Raw genomic sequence first — 20,877 nt, forward strand, 5'->3', positions numbered from 1 at the left:
AAAGCCACTGGCTCAAGAGAGAGTTGGAGCATCAAACCTGAGGGATTCCTTGCCAGTGACTATTGGAAGATTGTTCTTGAGATTGCTCATGAAGGAGGAAAACATGGCTGGCAGTGTGCACAGGAGTGGATGAGCGAGACTAGCCACAGAGGAAATACAACATTCTAGGTTAAACATCTATATCTCCCACAGTGCAAAGGTAGAACTAGCGGTGTGGAGGGAAATTAGGGCATGTCTTACATCGAAATGACAAGCTTATAAATTAAAAATAATTAATAATTAATTACATTAATATAGCGCATTGTCGCAATTGAAAGAGCATTACATAGACTGAGAGGAACCACTTCAACATCCACCAGTGTGCTCCTTCTACCTGTATGATGCAGCGACTGCCATCATTGTGCCAGTATGCTCACCACACTTTAGCTGTCAAGTGGTGAAGGGGTGAGAGAGATAGCCAACGATAGACAGGGGGTGATTAGGGGGCTAAAATGGACAAGGCCATGGTAGGCAGTTTACCCCAGACATCGAGATAAACTGCACTCTTCTCAAAAGATTCCCAGGGATCCTAAATAACAAAAGAAAGCCAGAACCTCAGTTTTAAGCCTCATCTAAAGGACAATGCCATTTTTACAGCATAGTGTCCCCATCACTGCACTGCAGAAGGGTGTTCATTGATGGTTGGTTGCTGTTGACATTTTGCCTGGATGGTTTAAATGGTAATGCGATTGCAAAGTGAGACTCCCAGGATCTGTCCCAGACACTGCACCTGGAATTCCTTGAGTTATTCAGATCCAGTTTAAGCAAGGTCCATGATCCTGGTTCATAAAGGAGGATTGGCAAGATCAGCATCAGGAAGTGGTAAAGCTTGGTCTTCATGAAGATGTTGGTTCTCTTCCACAGGCACCATTTCAGGGAGGCAAAGGCCGCAGCTGCCTGTCTGATTCTGCTGTGGAGGCCAATTTCTTCTCCTGGCCCAGTGACCCTCGGTAATTCAAGTCCTACATGTACTCAATCTGGATATCCTTGAGGTGGACAATGGCCTGCGATCTGTCTGTTGTCAGTACCTTGCTTTTGTCCATATTAAATTTCAAGCCATACAACTGGGTGATGCAGGTGATATCATAAAGGATGTTCAAGGCTTTGACCTCATTGTTTGCAAAAAAGGTACATTGTTGGCAAACATGAAGTCAGCCACAAAGTAGTCCTTGTCATATTGTACTCCACGTCTGTCCTGGAAAGCTTTTTTCATGATGGTGTCGATTTCAATGTTGAAAAGCACTGGAGTGGCTATGTCCCCTTGAAGGATCCTAACCTGATTTGTAAACTACTCATGTGGTTAATTTTGGATACACACCTGGCTGTTTGGCCACGTGTGCAGAATGGGCACAAACAGGCCACCATACATGACTACTCTGAGGGACAGTGACCCACCTGGTGGAAAATAGAAAATGTGGACCAAACAAGTCGAGGAAAATCTGAGGATCTGCCGAGTCAACATGAACCATTGCCATGGACTGTAAAACATCATGAAGCGATTCTGAAATCCGGCGGCATCCACAGCAGTGTACTGGTTGTGTGGCCAACTGCCTCCTCCAGCTAGCTAGGGATCACACACACACACACACACACACACAAAACCAGAAGGGTGGGGCTTGAGTCTGAAGAGACATCACATTTCTAAAGAGGGAAATGGAGTCAGCTTAAGCAAACATTCCACATTCCCTGTCTGCTCCCCAGACATAGTCTGCATAGTCTGATGCCATCTTGGCATCTCTTGAACCCGGGTCATTGATAGTCATGTAACCGATTACTTATTGTAATCAGTTCAGTTCGCTAATAAAATGTGTCATTTTGCTTGACATCTCATTAAATAGTGAGAAGAAAAATTAGAATAAAATTAAGACTACTGGACGAAATAACTAAATTAACTTTCAAGGCAGATTCTGAACATTAACAATTCACTCACAGTGGAAACAATACTGAATAGAAGTTTCAAAATGTTACTATAACTGACAGTTTTTTTTTTTATTTTTTAACTAATTCCTCTTATAAAGTAGTTTTTTACTTGGACTGTTTAATATGAATTTTATTTTTTTATTAGGAAAAGGTAGTAAACAAGAATATAGGAAGATGCAAGTTTCACTTTATCTCCTTTTAAATGACTGAAAAGGTAGAATTGTTGTAATTTCAAGAGTTTTTTTTTTTTAAGAAATAAAAAAAAAATCTTGGTCTCTGAACACAATTTCACCTTTACATATAGTAAATATGCCTAGGGTGTCCTTGTGTAGTAGACAGAACACATTAGGGAGTAGTACATGGAATATGCTGTGTAGCAAATTAAAGATATTGATATTCTTTAGTAAAGTAGAGATATTCATTGGGGTGAAGCTAAGAGTACATAGAAGCAGCTCAAATATATCACAGTTAAAACACTATTTTTATAGATCAAGTCGACATTACAAAGCAATAGGAGAAATTTTATGTTATTGAACCCACAAGATAAATGGTGTGTCCTTTTGCAAATATAAAACTGATGGTCATCTAATCGAAATCTGACAGCCCTGAACCACAATGTGCAGTCTTAGGCATCTACAGGCTACACACACGCATGCCTGTACATTTATCAGAAATTGAAATGATCTTTTTGGTTGAATGTAAAAGCAAACACAAAATCAGATAATTTATAAATGAAGGATTTAAACTCAGGATGCTTAATCTATGAGGTGGAAATGCTATACAATGCAATAACCAGGAATAATAATTATAATAACAACAACATCAATAAGAGTATTTATTAAAGCAAACCCAATAAATGTATTACTTAATGTACGGAATTCAGTGACCCTTAATAAATGAAACTAGTAATCTTAACATATTTTACAACTTATGTGTTCTAGAAAGTTTTGAGGGCAGATGTAGAAATTAAATGAAAGAAAAAATATGAAAGGTGCAAAATGTGAAACGAATTAAGGATTAAAATTGCTGATAAAATCGACAGCTTGTAATAGACTTCAGTTTAATGAAATTTGTAATTTAAAGATGCTAAAAGAAAAATGGGACACTGAATAATACAAGGACACAAACCAGCACCAGTAGCACCTGGCTCATAAAAAATTACACAAATAACATCTGTTTATATTAATAATAGTGCTTCACAAGAAGGATATTTTCTGACAATCAAAGCTCTTTTCTAAAGATATTTTAAAATTTGCAGAAAACATTAAAACTCTGTATTACCAGTGGTTGTTCATTCTCAATCCCAGGGGCATGACCAGGCCTTGGCATCTTCAGTATCTATAAAAGACAAATATTCATTTGCATTAACCTATAAAGTTATTTTATGTATGTAACAATGAGTGACAGATGCTTTAAAAGACAAAATATTTTTAAATTTAAAATTTATATTTTTAGAATAACTCACAATAAATTTCCGCATCACCATATAGTAAGTTAGCATGTTATAATGCTAACTTACTATGTATAATGCTAACTTATACATGAATGAAATTTATTCAGTTCTGTCATTAACAGTTTTTGCTGGCTGAGGTGGTGGAATAATGAAAACTACTTGTACAAAACTTACTTGTACTACAAGTTAGAGTTACTTTTCTGTAACTCTTTTGAAGAGTGGTAACTGTGTATGTTAAGTGGATTGTATAACTTTTTTGTACTTCATAATGTTAACTTACGCAAATGTTGAGTAAGTATTACCATTCCTGACTATCTTCTCCCACTTTTTACAGGTAATTGCACTTTGTAGATGTGGCCCTGTCTAGTTAATTTATCAATTTGTGTGAACAGTAAAAGAAAAAAAAAAAATCTACTTATGACATTAGAACATGAGAACAATCTAGACGAGAACAGGCCATTCAGCCCAACAAAGCTTGCCAGTCCTGTCCACTTAATTCTTCTAAAAAAGCATCAAGTCGAGCTTTGGAAAACCTGAAATTGCTACGGTCTTACCACACTAATTGGTAGCTTATTCCAAGTGTCTATGGTTCTCTGTGCAAAGAGAAACTTTCTGTTTATATGAAATTTACCCTTCACAAGTTTCCAACTGTGTCCATGTGTTCTTGATGAACTCATTTTAAAATAACCGTCTCGATCCACTGGACTAATTCCCTTCATAATTTTAAACACTTCAATCATGTCACCTCTTAATCTCCTTTTGCTTAAACTGTAAAGGCTCAGCTCTTTTAATCTTTCTTCACAATTCAACCCCTGTAGCCCTGGAATCAGCCTAGTTGCTCTTCTCTGGACCTTTTCTAGTACTGCGATGTCCTTTTTGTAGCTTGGAGACCAAAACTGCAAACAGTACTTAACTTTTGTTATGTTACAGCCTTATTCCAAAATAGATTAAATTCATTTTTTCATCAGAATTCTACACACAACACCCCATAATGACAACATGAAAAAGTTTATTTGAGATTTTTAGCAAATTTATTAAAAATAAAAAAAAATTGAGAAACCACATGTACATAAGTATTCACAGCCTTTGCCATGAAGCTCAAAATTGAGCTCAGGTGCATCCTGTTTCCCCTCATCATCCTTGAGATGTTTCTGCAGCTTAATTGGAGTCCACCTGTGGTAAATTCAGTTGATTGGACATGATTTGGAAAGGCACACACCTGTCTATATAAGGTCCCACGGTTGACAGCTCATGTCAGAGCATAAGCCAAGCATGAAGTCAAAGGAATTGTCTGTAGACCTCCGAGACTGGATTGACTCGAGGCACAAATCTGGGGAAGGTTACAAAAAAATTTCTGCTGCTTTGAAGGTCCCACTGAGCACAGTGGCCTCCATCATCCATAAGTGGAAGAAGTTCGAAACCACCAGGACTCTTCCTAGAGCTGGCTGGCCTTAGTCAGGGAGGTGATCAAGAACCCGATGGTCACTCTGTCAGAGCTCCAGAGGTCCTCTGTGGAGAGAGGAGAACCTTCCAGAAGGACAACCATCTCTGCAGCAATCCACCAATCAGGCCTATATGGTACAGTGGCCAGACGGAAGCCACTCCTTAGTAAAAGGCATGTGGCAGCCCGCCTGGAGTTTGCCAAAAGGCACCTGAAGGACTCTCAGACCATGAGAAACGAAATTCTCTGGTCTGATGAGACAAAGATTGAACTCTTTGGTGTGAATGCCAGACATCACGTTTGGAGGAAACAAGGCACCGCTCATCACCAGGCCAATAGCATCCCTACAGTGAAGCATGGTGGTGGCAGCATCATGCTGTGGGAATGTTTTTCAGCGGCAGGAACTGGGAGACTACTCAGGATAAAGGGAAAGATGACTGCAGCAATGTACAGAGACATCCTGGATAAAAACCTGCTCCAGAGTGCTCTTGACCTCAGACTGGGGCGATGGTTCATCTTTCAGCAGGACAATGACCCTAAGCACACAGCCAAGATATCAAATGAGTGGCTTCAGGACAACTCTGTGAATGTCCTTGAGTGGCCCAGCCAGAGCCCAGACTTGAATCTAATAGAACATCTCTGGAAAGATCTTAAAATGGCTGTGCACCGACGCTTCCCATCCAACCTGATGGAGCTTGAGAGGTGCTGCAAAAAGGAATGGGTGAAACTGGCCAAGGATAGGTGTGCCAAACTTGTGGCATCATATTCAAAAAGACTTGAGGCTGTAATTGCTGCCAAAGGTGCATCGACAAAGTATTGAGCAAAGGCTGTGAATACTTATGTACATGTGATTTCTCAGTTTTTTTATTTTTAATAAATTTGCAAAAACCTCAAGTAAACTTTTTTCACGTTGTCATTATGGGGTATTGTGTGTAGAATTTTGAGGAATAAAAATGAATTTAATCCATTTTGGAATAAGGCTGTAACATAACAAAATGTGGAAAAAGTGATGCGCTGTGAATACTTTCTGGGTGCACTGTAGTAGGAATTTGTCTTGGTAGCAATGGCACAACATACACAAAATACAAAAGGATAAAATATAAAGCAATATAAATGTGGAAAAAGTGATGCAATGTGAATAATTTCCGGATGCACTGTATATTTATATATATATATATATATATATATATATATATATATATATATATATATATATACACATACAAACCGGATTCCAAAAAAGTTGGGACACTAAACAAATTGTGAATAAAAACTGAATGCAATGATGTGGAGATGGCAAATGTCAATATTTTATTTGTAATAGAATATTTGTAATAGAACGTAGATGACAGATCAAACGTTTAATCCGAGTAAATGTATCATTTTAAAGGAAAAATATGTTGATTCAAAATTTCACGGTGTCAACAAATCCCAAAAAGTTGGGACAAGTAGCAATAAGAGGCTGGAAAAGTAAATTTGAGCATAACGAAGAGCTGGAAGACCAATAAACACTAATTAGGTCAATTGGCAACATGATTGGGTATAAAAGAGCTTCTCAGAGTGGCAGTGTCTCTCAGAAGCCAAGATGGGTAGAGGATCACCAATTCCCACAATGTTGCAGAAAGATAGTGGAGCAATATCAGAAAGGTGTTACCCAGCGAAAAATTGCAAAGACTTTGCATCTATCATCATCAACTGTGCATAACATCATCCAAGATTCAGAGAATCTGGAACAATCTCTGTGCGTAAGGGTCAAGGCCGTAAAACCATACTGGATGCCCGTGATCTCCGGCCCTTAAACGACACTGCACCACAAACAGGAATGCTACTGTAAAGGAAATCACAGAATGGGCTCGGGAATACTTCCAGAAACCATTGTCAGTGAACACAATCCACGTGCCATCCGCCGTTGCCAGCTGAAACTCTACAGTGCAAGAAGAAGCCATTTCTAAGCAAGATCCACAAGCTCAGGCGTTGTCACTGGGCCAGGGATCATTTAAAATGGAGTGTGGCAAAATGGAAGACTGTTCTGTGGTCAGACGAGTCATGATTCGAAGTTCTTTTGGAAATCTGGGACGCCATGTCATCCGGACCAAAGAGGACAAGGACAACCCAAGTTGTTATCAACGCTCAGTTCAGAAGCCTGCATCTCTGATGGTATGGGGTTGCATGAGTGCGTGTGGCATGGGCAGCTTGCATGTCTGGAAAGGCACCATCAATGCAGAAAAATATATTCAGGTTCTAGAACAACATATGCTCCCATCCAGACGTCATCTCTTTCAGGGAAGACCCTGCATTTTTCAACAAGATAATGCCAGACCACATTCTGCATCAATCACAACATCATGGCTGCGTGGGAGAAGGATCCGGTACTGAAATGGCCAGTCTGCAGTCCAGATCTTTCACCTATAGAGAACATTTGGCGCATCATAAAGAGGAAGGTGTGACAAAGAAGGCCCAAGACGATTGAACAGTTAGAGGCCTGTATTAGACAAGAATGGGAGAGCATTCCTATTTCTAAACTTGAGAAACTGGTCTCCTCGGTCCCCAGACGTCTGTTGAGTGTTGTAAGAAGAAGGGGAGATGCCACACAGTGGTGAAAATGGCCTTGTCCCAACTTTTTGGGATTTGTTGACACCATGAAATTCTGAATCAACATATTTTTCCCTTAAAATGATACATTTTCTCAGTTTAAACTTTTGTTCCGTGATTTATGTTCTATTCTGAATAAAATATTAGAAGTTGGCACCTCCACATCATTGCATTCAGTTTTTATTCACGATTTGTACAGTGTCCCAACTTTTTTGGAATCCGATTTGTGTATATATATATATATATATATATATATATATATATATATATATATATATATATATATATATATATATTATGAACTATCGTATCTGTTAAAGTTCTATTTAAATTTTAAATAGAAGGAATTTTTATTTAGTCGACAGAATATTATTCCGGAATAAATCAACTCAAACCTTAAATAAGTTATGATATTTTGCTCTCCATAAAAATATATCCTGTCAAAATTATACAAATTCAAATATGAACATGGTGCATAACAAAACCTGGAAATATAAAGGCGACTCCTGTGTGCTGTTTTGTTAGTCTTCATGACTGAGAAGAGCTTCTCACACAGATATGTGGTTCCAAACATGCACAAGGTTCGAGCCGCATGAAGACGGAGCTGGAGCATTTGTAAGGGAATGGAGTGAATAAACTGTGTGGGCCCTGCAGTATCGTACTTTGCCTTCAGTGTGCCTTTACACTGCAGCTCAATCACCTCCATCTGAATCTGCACAGGTGCAGTTTCCACATCGACGGCAAATGGGTTGCGAAACAACTCAAAATTCTTTTTTTGTTCTTCAAAGTCACCAAAGCGCCGTGCGAACTCAGTGCGCTCAGTTTATCAGCAAAGTGCGTATTTGGGAACACCGTAGTGTCGACTTGGTTCAACATTACTTGGCAACAGGGAAAGTGGGGCAAATTGCACTGGTGCATTTGTGTCTCCCATAAGAGTAGCTTCACTTGAAATCACTTTGTGATTTTGCACGGGTAAAAACGTCTGCTGAAGTGTTTAAATCTTCTGCTTTCTGTATCTTGTGCATTGCATTCAGGTCTTTCATGTTATCTTGATGTTTTGTGTTATAGTGCCGTCTTAGATTAAATTCTGTAATTACAGCCACATTAGCTCCACAAATGAGACACACGGGTTTACGGGCAATGTCAGTAAACATATACTCAGCCTCCCATCGGTTTTTAAAGGCTCTATGTTCAGAATCAACTTTTCTCTTTGGCATCGTGTGGGCTAGCTTCGCAATAACTTGCAGCATCATAAGCTAGACTTGATTAACGCGGTAAGTGTTCGGCAAGGCAGCTGAAGCGCTGCATTATGGGATCTGTAGTCTATTGTGTTACCAGCGCTTCATATCCCCGGGCCATTAATAACAATAATATATAAAATGATCTCGCGGGCCAGATATAATTACACACTGGGCCGGATGTGAGTTTGACACATATGGACTAAATAGAACTTGAAGATATATTTTTTCAAATGTGATCGCACAAATCAGATCGAGTTGACGCGCACTACAGTACATCGAGCCCGCGTGCTATTGTGGTTTTGCCTGCGTGCCTCAATAAGTTACCCTCCCCTCGCTCTTACTTTTTTACCGTTCATCTAATGAATACACTGAGTATGGCTTTACCAAAACAATCATTGATTGCGAATAAAGTATCCATTATTCATAAAGCTTCAATTGGTGATCTGTCTTTCTGCGTTAACCGCATATTTTTTCATACGTCTCAAACCAAGGGGATGCGAGGCTAAAATGAATTGGGAAGGGCGCGTACATACTCAGTGCCTTCCCTCTCAGGAATCAAACCTCGGACGCCGGCGCTAGAGGCGAAGCCTCTACTATTGCGCCACAGCATGTGGTTTGTCTATTTGAGCGTAGCAGTGTAATTCGGTTTTTGTTCAGCACTCTTTGGAACTGTTGCTTTTGTCTGCGCACGTCAATTCACGTGAGCCGCTGAATATAGTTTTATATGTCACTCGCTCGCTTCTAATTGTTTCGCTGCCTTCTTAATTATATAATGTATGTTTTCTTCAGCGGTTTTTGGAGCTCTTCCTGGTTTTCAACGTACTGCGTGATTACGTGGGAGGCGTGATGATGTCACACGAAACTCCGCCCCCATGGCTTTCGAGCTCAACTCCATTACAGTATATGCAGAAAAATAGCTTCCAGTTATGACCATTACGCGATAGAATTTCAAAATGAAACCTGCCCAACTTTTGTAAGGAAGCTGTAAGGAATGAGCCTGCCAAATTTCAGCCTTCTACCTACACGGGAAGTTGAAGAATTAGTGATGAGTCAGTCAGTGAGGTCTTTGCCTTTTATTAGTATAGATATCTGTATGTATGTATATATATATATATATTAGCAAAATACCCGCGCTTCGCAGCGTAGAAGTAGTGTGTTAAAGAAGTAATGAAAAAGAAAAGGAAACATTTTAATATTAACGTAACATGATTGACAATGTAATTGTGTTGTCATTGTCATGAGTGTTGCTGGCATATATATATATATATATATATATATATATATACACACACACACACACACACATATACATATATGTACAGTACAGGCCAAAAGTTTGGACACACCTCCTCATTCAATGTGTTTTCTATATTTTAATGAACATTTACATTGGTAGATTCTCTCTGAAGGCATCAAAACTATGAATGAACACATGTGGAGTTATGTACTTAACAAAAAAAGGTGAAATAACTGAAAACATGTTTTATATTCTAGTTTCTTCAAAATAGCCACCCTTTGCTCTGATTACTGCTTTGCACATGCTTGGCATTCTCTCGATGAGCTTCAACAGGTAGTCACCTGAAATGGATTTCACTTCACAGGTGTGCCTTATCAGGGTTATTTAGTGGAATTTCTTGCTTTATCAATGGGGTTGGGACCAGCAGTTGTGTTGTGCAGAAGCCAGGTTAGTTGGATGATCATTTATTTTTCAACAGAACAATGACCCCAAACACACCTCCAGGCTGTGTAAGGGCTATTTGACCAAGAAGGAGAGTGATGGAGTGCTGTAAATGGTCATGAAAATAAAGAAAACACATTGAATGAGGAGGTGTGTCCAAACTTTTGGCCTGTACTGTATGTGTATATATATATATATATATATATATATATATATATATATATATATATATATATACTGTACACACCTGCGCTTCGCAGCGGAGAAGTAGTGTGTTATGAAAGAAGTTATGAAAAAGAAAAGGGAACATTTTAAAAATAACGTAACATGATTGTCAATATATAGTAATTGTTTTGTGAGTGTTATGAGTGTTGCTGTCATCAAGGATTTGATTATCATTATTTCTTTCAATCAGGTTCATATTTGTAGGATGTGTTGTGTTCAAGTTGCATTGTGTGTTTGTCAATCGTTGTAAAGATAACAGGTTTCATTCATCGATTCATTTCTTACTGCATCAATAAACAGCTCGTCTTCCTTTTTATCTGAGACGTGACACACTGCATGCACGGGTTTTTTTTACACTGTCTTCCTTTAGTGGGACATTGACTTTTTCCACCGTGTGCTTTGTTTCCGCAGTAGCTGCACTTATGAATATGCTTGTATGTATCACATGCTTCATATTTTTTTGCTGCCTTCTCAATTGTGTAATTCGGTTTTTGTTCAGCACTCTTTGGAACTGTTGCTTTTTGTCTGTGCACTGCGTCATTTCATGTGAGCCGCTCGGTGTACATGCATCGAAGGCTCCCAGCTGTGCTGGTGCCATCTCGTGCGATATCCACGGCTGTATTTAATGTTAGCTAAGACCCGGCACTTAAAAGTTTCTCTCGCAGTTTCGCTGAGTTTGTGCCAAAGACCACCCTGACCATCTCATCTTCCTCTGCATAAGCACAGTCCTTCACCCGTGAATATTTAATGCCAGTGTTTCTATTGGATTGCCGCTGACGGATGGCCTTATATGGGCAGGCACTAAACTAGATCCCACCTGGCTCTCTTGACGTCACTTCCGGGACCGGACCTATGGAAGAAGACCTTGCCGGCTTCGGCCCCTGTGATGCCACGTCCAGGCTCGAACCAATGGCTGAAGACCATGAGCCCAATCCCTATGATCTTATTTCCTGTCGTCCCCTTTAAAATCCTGCACCTTTTCCATATTCCCTCAGTTCTGTCTTGGACTCGGTTGTGTACACATCAGTGCAGTATTCATTTAAAAAATGACTTTTACAGCCAGGAAACTAATTACCTGGGTGGCTGCCCCAAACCTTTCTATGACTCTGTGTCGAGTTTGTGACAATATATACACACACACACACACACACACACATACACAAATACATACTGTACAAATATTTGTAAGTACATATTGCATGATGTTCTGTTAACAGCTTATAAATATCTTATTTTACATTTTATTTCAGCTGCCATATTTGTAAATATATATACAGAACTAAGAGTTTATAAAGAGAATTATGCTGATCAATATAATTGATAGACCACAAACAGTGGCTTATTCCCCCTAAAAATTATGTAGTATATGAGGAGACTTTATTCCCAACCATAATGTTTCATCAGAAAATACAGTATCTGGTGAAACACAGTTCTCTAATTTTGAAAAAATATGGAATAAAGAGTTAAACATCCTGGATTATTCAAACTCATTTAGTAAATACTTGAGCAGATACTGTACACATTGAATATTTACCCAGAAACACCAAGGTACAATAGTGTAAGAAATAAATAAACGAATGCTTAAAAATGTGTGACCTGTCAGAGAAGCCCAATCATCATCCAGATGTCTAAACTTACACAGCCATGATTGATTGATATGCACATGTCCAGCAGACACAGATGCTTTCAGTTCAGCTTCTTATATACAGGTAAACCACCATCTTTATCATAACTAGTATAACAGTCATTTTCTAGCCCACTACCCACAAATCTTTTTCCTATAGTGTCCTGGAAATCCATTCTTTTGCTATCACCTGACACTTCCTAGAACCAAATCCTATTTGGCCTCCCTCTTGGCCTCATCCCCTTCACTGCCATATTGGTGCGATGTCTCACCCTACCTCTTATATAAATACATTTTATATAATCCACATTTGCCAGGTGACACTTGGTGATTACAGCAGAGTATGGCAAATGATGCAAGTTATCAGGTGAGCAAGTAAGAAATTAGAAGGTACTGTGTACATATGACGTTAAATCTAAATTTGAACTATAAGGTAATTTTTGTGTAGAATATTAAGATGAGACAAGTTAACTGTATATAGACTGGTGCCTCATCATTACATCTAAAAAGACAGTGTACTATACATTCAGTAATGGATAATCACATCAAATTCAGAAATTATGCATAATCACATTTACAGTGCTTACTGCAGAGTTAAAAATGAAGACGTAAATTTGTTTTAGCAAACAACTAGAATACAATAATAAACAAAAAATTACTTACTGAGGAAAGCCTTTTCTTTCTTACTGGAGCGGTTTGTTCACTGATGAAGAAAAATAATACACCAGAGTAAATTGCCAGTAATCAAAACTCAATGAAGGTAATGCACAAATTTGATTTATAAATATTAAAACTCCAATTACAGTTCCCTTTCATTTAAATAATTACATGTGTTAATTCAGCGGTTTATGCAAACATAGTACTTTTTTAACAGTCATATTTGTGTAAAGATTAAACAAGGTGTCTTTATGTATGAGAGAATTTCCTTAAGCAGAAATCTATTAATTCTCTGAGTTGACAACAAACGTATTTTAAATATATCCAAGTTTTACTTTTAATGAATACTTACTTTTCATTTAGGATGGATCCTGTAAAGTCCATTTTAAAATTCTATGAAAAAATGAAAACAGAGCACAGCAGATTAGAAAGTAATTTTGGCTAATTATCATTATCATAACCAGTATACTGAAGAACCGTCCAATTTGTTATTTTAATCAATCGACAATTTGCATTATAAAATTAGTCATATAGTCTTTAAAAATAAAAATGAAGAGTCAGTTTTAAGAGAACTGGATATCCAATAGGAAGTCAGAGTAGTCAAGTCAACAACATGGTCAGATGATTACACCATTTTATTCATGTCAAGACTCTTGCAGCATCACTTCAAGTCTGTTATGAACTGTTAAAACTTCATGTAGAAGAAATATTACTAAATAAGACATTTGTAAGAGTCAAGATGTGAATTGATAAAAGCAAAGAAAATTATTTCAGATGCAATCTTGAGAGGTAAGGTTACATATAACATACATCTAATAAAGTTTTGTATGTAGCTTAAAGTCAGTCTACTGTCACATACAGCTCCAAGGCTAATCACAAAGGATGATTAGATTAATTACAAAGAACCAATGGTAAGTAAGGAGATGTCAAAGGGAGAACCTGCAGATGCAAACAGAAACTGAGATTTAACGTTGTGCCATAAATTCTTCTCACGCAGAGATGTAAAGGGATCCTACCAGAAAGTAAAACTAGCATCAGCAGCATTCAATAGTTATGCTATACCAAATAATCATACTCCCATAGAACCACCAAAATAATAAGGAGTTGAGATTTGAAGGACCCTAAAGTCCTACTCACTTCCACATTACATGGCCTGTGCAGGGATGGTCCGTGTTTGTGGACAGAGCTGCTGAGGTGGGCTATAGCCTTAAAAATATTTAATTATTGTAATCTCTCAAAGGGGGCGGCACGGTGGCGCAGTGGTAGTGCTGCTGCCTCGCAGTTAGGAGATCCGGGTTTGCTTCCCGGTCCTCCCTGCGTGGAGTTTGCATGTTCTCCCGTGTCTGCGTGGGTTTCCTCCGGGCGCTCCGGTTTCCTCCCACAATCCAAAGACATGCAGGTTAGGTGGATTGGCGATTCTAAATTGGCCCTAGTGTGTGCTTGCTGTGTTTGTGTGTGTCCTGCGGTGGGTTGGCACCCTGCCCAGGATTGGTTCCTGCCTTGTGCCCTGTGTTGTCTGGGATTGGCTCCGGCAGACCCCCGTGACCCTGTATTCGGATTCAGCGGGTTAGAAAATGGATGGATGGAATCTCTCAAAGGTGAGCACTGATGCCATACTCAATTGTCAGACTGATTTTCTTGGTACATAATTTAAAATCTGTTCCATAATGTCAGGAACATTGAACTTTAGTGGCTATGACAAGGAAAAAGTAGGATTTTTGTTTTTGGTTTCTGATTGCAATTTCTTAAGGGATCCACAAAGATATTCCATATGCAAAATTAAAAGCAAACAGGACTAATAAATGGCAATGCACAGAAGCAATTAAAAAGGCAAATAAAATGTTGCATTATATCATAAAAACTGTTGAATTTAAGTCAGACAGACATAGCAGCACTTGAAGCTGTGCATCATGAGATTTCAGGACATGGCCTACTGTGACAGACTGAGAGAGTTAAACCCGTTTACTCTCGAGGAGGGCGGCATGGTGGCGCAGAGGTAACGCTGCTGCCTTGCAGTTAGGAGACCCGGGTTCGCTTCCCGGGTGCTCCCTGAATGGAGTTTGCATGTTCTCCCAGTGTCTGTGTGGGTTTCCTCTGGGCGCTCCGGTCTCCTCCCACAGTCCAAAGACATGCAGGCTAGGTGGATTGGCGATTCTAAATTGGCCCTACTGTGTGCTTGGTGAGTTTGTGTGTGTCCTGCGGTGGGTTGGCACCCTGCCCGGGATTGGTTCCTGCCTTGTGCCCTGTGTTAGCTGGGATTTGCTCCAGCAGACCCCTGTGATCGGATTCATCAGGTTGGAAAATGAATGGATGGATGGATAGTCGAGGAGAGGAGACTGCGTGGGGACCTAATTCAGGTATTTAAAATCCTCAAAGGAACTGATGAAGTTGATCCAGCATCAATGGAAATTTAGGAAAAGTGCACTTAAACCTGAAGCCAGGAAACATAACTTTAAACAAAGAGTTGTGGGAATCCAGAACAAACTATCAAACCATATTGTTGAAACAGAAACCTTGTCAATCATTAAGGAAAATCTGGATGAGATATTGGGACAGCTTAGCTATTAGCTAAGCAAAGCAAGATGGCTTGATGGACTGAATGGTTCCCTCCCATTTGTCAAATTTCTTATGTTCTCAATGCTAATATATGTACACACACACACTTATTCTTGTATTATTTTTTTAACTTTGTTACTGTAGACCAGTATAAAACACTCATCAATGACTGCCTTTATGATTATTTGGCATTTAGAGTATTGCTGGCATGCATCTGATTTAACTTTATACATATTATAATCTATTCCAAATCAGAACTCACTTTATTAGCCAGGTACAATAAAGTGTACAGTGCATCCGGAAAGTATTCACAGCACATCACTTTTTCCACATTTTGTTATGTTACGGCCTTATTCCAAAATGGATTCATTTCATTTTTTTCCTCAGAATTCTACACACAACACCCCATAATGACAACGTGAAAAAAGTTTACTTGAGGTTTTTGCAAATTTATTAAAAATAAAAAAAACTGAGAAATCACATGTACATAAGTATTCACAGCCTTTGCCATGAATCTCAAAATTGAGCTCAGGTGCATCCTGTTCCGATGATCATCCTTGAGATGTTTCTGCAGCTTAATTGGAGTCCACTTGTGGTAAATTCAGTTGATTGGACATGATTTGGAAAGGCACACACCTGTCTATATACGGTCCCACAGTTTACAGTTCATATCAGAGCACAAACCAAGCATGAAGTCAAAGGAATTGTCTGTAGACCTCCGAGACAGGATTGTCTCGAGGAACAAATCTGGGGAAGGTTACAGAAAAATTTCTTTGAAGGTCCCCATGAGCACAGTGGCCTCCATCATCCATAAGTGGAAGAACTTTGAAACCACCAGGACTCTTCCTAGAGCTGGCCGGCCATCTAAACTGAGCGATCGGGAGAGAAGGGACTTAAGTCAGGGAGGTGACCAAGAACCCGATGGTCACTCTGTCAGAGCTCCAGAGGTCCTCTGTGGAGAGAGGAGAACCTTCCAGAAGGACAACCATCGCTGCAGCAATCCACCAATCAGGCCTGTATGGTAGTGTGGCCAGACGGAAGCCACTCCTTAGTAAAAGGCACATGGCAGCCCACCTGGAGTTTGCCAAAAGGCACCTGAAGGACTCTCAGACCATGAGAAACAAAATTTTCTGGTCTGATGGGACAAAGATTGAACTCACGTTTGGAGGAAACCGGGTACCACTCATCACCAGGCCAATACCATCCCTATAGTGAAGCATGGTGGTGGCAGCATCATGCTGTGGGGATGTTCTTCAGAGGCAGGAACTGGGAGACCAGTCAGGATAAAGGGAAAGATGACTGCAGCAATGTACAGAGACATCCTGGGTGAAAACCTGCTCCAGAGCGCTCTTGACCTCAGACTGGGGCGACGGTTCACCTTTCAGCAGGACAACGACACTAAGAACACAGACAAGATATCAAAGGAGTGGCTTCAGGACAACTCCGTGAATGTACTTGAGTGGCCCAGCCAGAGCCCAGACTTGAATCTAATTGAACATCTCTGGAGAGAACTTAAAATGGCTGTGCTCCGACACTTCCCATCCAACCTGATGGAGCTTGAGAGGTGCTGCAAAGAGGAATGGATGAAACTGGCCAAGGATAGGTGTGCCAAGCTTGTGGCATCAGATTCAAAAAGACTTGAGGCTGTAATTGCTGCTAAAGGTGCATCGGCAAAGTATTGAGCAAAGGCTGTAAATACTTATGTACATATGATTTCTCAGTTTTTTTATTTTTAATAAATTTGCAAAAACCTCAAGTAAACTTTTTTCACGTTGTCATTATGGGGTGTTGTGTGTAGAATTCTGAGAAAAAAAATTAATTTAATCCATTTGGGAATAAGGGTGTAACATAACAAAATGTGGAAAAAGTGATGCGCTGTGAATACTTTCTGGGTGCGCTGTAGTAGGAATTTGTCTTGGTAGCAATGGCACAATATACACAAAATAGAAAAGGATAAAATATAAAGCAGCATAAAAGGGCAATGCAAAATACAAAAGAAAATAGAATTAAACATGTAAAAAAGTTTAATGTGTGCAAGTAAAGGTGGATACTGTGGTCAAGTAAATTGTACTGCTGCCAGTACAAAGAGACTGAGATGAAGCTTCTTTTTTAATCCATCTTGAATGAGGACACTGTCTAGAGCCAAGTGTTAAGATAATATTTATTTATTGCTAGTTTGTCAAATGTTTTGTAATTATGTTGCAATGCGTACTATTGCATTCATTTAACATGTTGATTTCTTTAATATTCGTAAAGCCATGTTGCGGTTTTGTTTTATTCTCCTTTTAACTTTCTCTTTATTCTTCTTTAATGCACAGCAACTTACTGTACTATGTATAACTGTACCTAACGGAAATAAAATTGATGTGAAGAAAAAAAGACTATCAAGACTTACGATGAAACATTAAAATTTACTTTCCCATTTGCTTGGAAAATTCTATAAAAGAGGAATTTTATTCTAGTGATTTTATAAAGTACAGCAGTTTTTTTAAAAGGTCATCTTTGCTTTGTGTAAAAATTCATAGGTTTACTGTCTTAATTTGAATGCCTAAAGTCTAGCCTTTTGCCACTCGTTCCTAGACAGTTGATGGTCTAGTCTTCAAGCTCCAGGGATGTATCCCGTGTTTGCAAAACAGCAAGGGGAGTGAAATTGAAATCCTGGGCAGATGTCTTTATATTGGCGCAGCGATTTACATGCAGACGCTCTGCTAAACCTCTTTGAAAAGTACACGAATCGTCCACATTGACGAATCTGTCAAAGTTTACGCTTCTTCGTCTATTAAAAACACACACACTAGAACAGCTAACATGTAAATCCTTATTAAGTGCCCTCGCAGACTCTTTACTTAAGTTGCCTGTTCAATGTCACTTAAGTTTCCTAAGGTTTTCATGTCAGCAGTTAATCGATAACACTACACAATCTTTGATTTTGCCACCTGTTTTCTCAATAACAAAATTAGCTTACTTTTATATTTAATGACAACAATCCATTATTCCCCTTTTCCTGTAACATACCAAAATCAGCCGTTAACTCCATAAGTAAATGATGGGAATCACACCAGAGCAATGTTCAGCCTACAAAATGCATATTTGAACATGTTATTGAAAAGGACCCACTTTCTTCGTCTTTTCTACAAACGTGCAATATTAAAAAAAAAAACTTGTCAAAAAAACGAAACAATAAGCCTTACCAAGACATCCAGTAATGTTTATCGCAAACTACTGTTTCCGTGTCAAAACGCAGTCCGTCTTTCAAAAATAACCGCCTTGCCCTCGCGACGGAAGTGACGTCACTGACTTTCAAATTTTACTTGCCGCGGTTTGTTGTCGTCTTAATATGACTGCGGAGCGGAGTACTTACAGAAGTTTGTTGCAGGTATGGGATGTGTTTCGTTCTTTTTATTATTATTTGACTCCTTAGTTGAACTTTTATGTGGTTTTATGGTGTTAGCTTTCTAAAGGTACTTTCACAACTACTGGTCTGTTGTTTTAAATTTTTTGTACGGAGCGGATCTACGTATGGGTTGTTTAAAGTTTTTTTTTTCTTTATTTCGCCTTATACACTTTCTTGTATTAGGAATTAGTTAGTTTTCACATACCCCTTGGGGTCAGAGCGCAGGTTCAGCCATTGCACAGCGCCCCTGGAGCAAAGGTTAAAGGGCTTTGCTCAAGGGCCCAGCAGAGCAGGATCTCTTTTGGCAGTGACGGGGAATCGAACCGGCAACCTTCGGGATACCAGTGGAGATCATTAGCCTCAGAGCGGATCTACGTATGGGCTGTTTAAAGTTTCTGAGTGTTTATAGGCTTACCTTGTTTCACGATTCACCGAACTTAAAAAAGAAAAAAAAACTGTTCTTGTTAATCTCCAGAATTTGGAGGAAGCAGGTTTGAAAATTTTATGTTACAGCTTGCATATCGAACATGAAATAAAAAAAAAATAACTGTCGCTATTGAAACTAATGACAACTCAAGAACAACATTGTTGTGAAAGCAGCGGCTTAATACCGGGCGTGTCTACCAATCCTTTCTTTCAGTTATTATTAAAACCTTTCCTTTCAAACTGCATTTACGGTTCAGGTTAAAAAAAGTTTAAGTTGAACTTTGTTTGTATACACTTAAAATGATAACTTTTCCTTTTTAAAACAGAAAAAAGCCATTAACATGAAATTTACAAGCCTTAAATTGAAACATTTCAGTTTTGTTCAATCGTACACGTGCAGTCGGTGGCAGTTGTCATTTTCTATTCTACTAGTCCATCCAGACCAGGGTTGTGGGGATTGCTGGAGCCTATCCCGGCTAGCATAGGGCACAAGGCAGGAACAAACCCTGAGCTAGTCCATTGCAGGAAACACACACACACACACCCCATGGCCAGTTTATCATCACCAATTCAACTAACCTGAATGACTGTGGGAGGAAATCTGGGCATCCAGAGGAAACCTCCGCGGACACCGGGTAGAACATGCAAACTCCCAGCAGGGAAGACCCCAGATGTTAACCCTGGTGTTCTTACTGCAAGGCAGCAGTGCTACCACTGCACCACCATACTGCCCATTGGCATGTGTGTGATCTACACTCACCTAAAGGATTATTAGGAACACCATACTAATACGGTGTTTGACCCCCTTTCGCCTTCAGAACTGCCTTAATTCTGCGTGCCATTGATTCAACAAGGTGCTGAAAGCATTCTTTAGAAATGTTGGCCCATATTGATAGGATAGCATCTTGCAGTTGATGGAGATTTGTGGGATGCACATCCAGGGCACGAATCTCCCGTTCCACCACATCCCAAAGATGCTCTATTGGGTTGAGATTTTAGTACAGTGAACTCATTGTCCTGTTCAAGAAACCAATTTGAAATGATTCGATCTTTGTGACATGGTGCATTATCCTGCTGGAAGTAGCCATCAGAGGATGGGTACATGGTGGTCATGAAGTGATGGACATGGTCAGAAACAATGCTCAGGTAGCCCGTGGCATTTAAACGATGCCCAATTGGCACTAAGGGGCCTAAAGTGTGCCAAGAAAACATCCCCCACACCATTACACCACCACCAGCCTGCACAGTGGTAACAAGGCATGATGGATCCATGTTCTCATTCTGTTTACGCCAAATTCTGACTCTACCATTTGAATGTCTCAACAGAAATCGAGACTCATCAGACCAGGCAACATTTTTCCAGTCTTCAACTTTCACATTTTAGTGAGCTCATGCAAATTGTAGCCTCTTTTTCCTATTTGTAGTGGAGATGAGTGGTACCCGGTGGGGTCTTCTGCTGTTGTAGCCCATCCGCCTCAAGGTTGTGTGTGTTGTGGCTTCACAAATGCTTTGCTGCATACCTCGGTTGTAACGAGTGGTTATTTCAGTCAAAGTTGCTCTTCTATCAGCTTGAATCAGTCGGCCCATTCTCCTCTGACCTCTAGCATCAACAAGGCATTTTCGCCCACAGG

At 39.5% G+C, this 20,877-nt stretch overlaps 2 protein-coding genes across 5 annotated transcripts in view; one reads left to right on the forward strand and one right to left on the reverse strand.

Moving 5' to 3' along the window:
* Positions 1–18,688, reverse strand: part of knl1 (kinetochore scaffold 1) — a 60,176-nt gene extending 41,488 nt beyond the window's left edge. Inside the window, exons 1-4 of one of the 2 annotated variants that reach the window (XM_039741244.1) lie at positions 18,618–18,688; positions 13,223–13,263; positions 12,877–12,916; positions 3,241–3,297 (exon numbers count right to left, since the gene is read on the reverse strand). In XM_039741244.1, the coding sequence (XP_039597178.1) occupies positions 3,241–3,297; positions 12,877–12,916; positions 13,223–13,254 (129 nt within the window). In that variant the 5' untranslated portion in view covers positions 13,255–13,263; positions 18,618–18,688. Of the gene's footprint in view, positions 1–3,240; positions 3,298–12,876; positions 12,917–13,222; positions 13,264–18,441; positions 18,500–18,617 lie in introns of those variants that run through there. The other variant, XM_039741245.1, reaches the window with a different exon arrangement.
* Positions 18,689–18,711: 23 nt separating this feature from the next.
* Positions 18,712–20,877, forward strand: part of LOC120518454 — a 29,536-nt gene continuing 27,370 nt past the window's right edge. The window contains exon 1 of one of the 3 annotated variants that reach the window (XM_039741247.1): positions 18,712–18,802. The gene's annotated coding sequence lies outside the window, so the exon portion shown is untranslated. The remainder of the gene's footprint in view (positions 18,803–20,877) is intronic. The other 2 variants (XM_039741248.1, XM_039741246.1) reach the window with 2 other exon arrangements.

Source organism: Polypterus senegalus, chromosome 18 (genome assembly GCF_016835505.1).
Source record: "Polypterus senegalus isolate Bchr_013 chromosome 18, ASM1683550v1, whole genome shotgun sequence".
Classification (NCBI taxonomy): Eukaryota; Metazoa; Chordata; class Cladistia; order Polypteriformes; family Polypteridae; genus Polypterus; species Polypterus senegalus.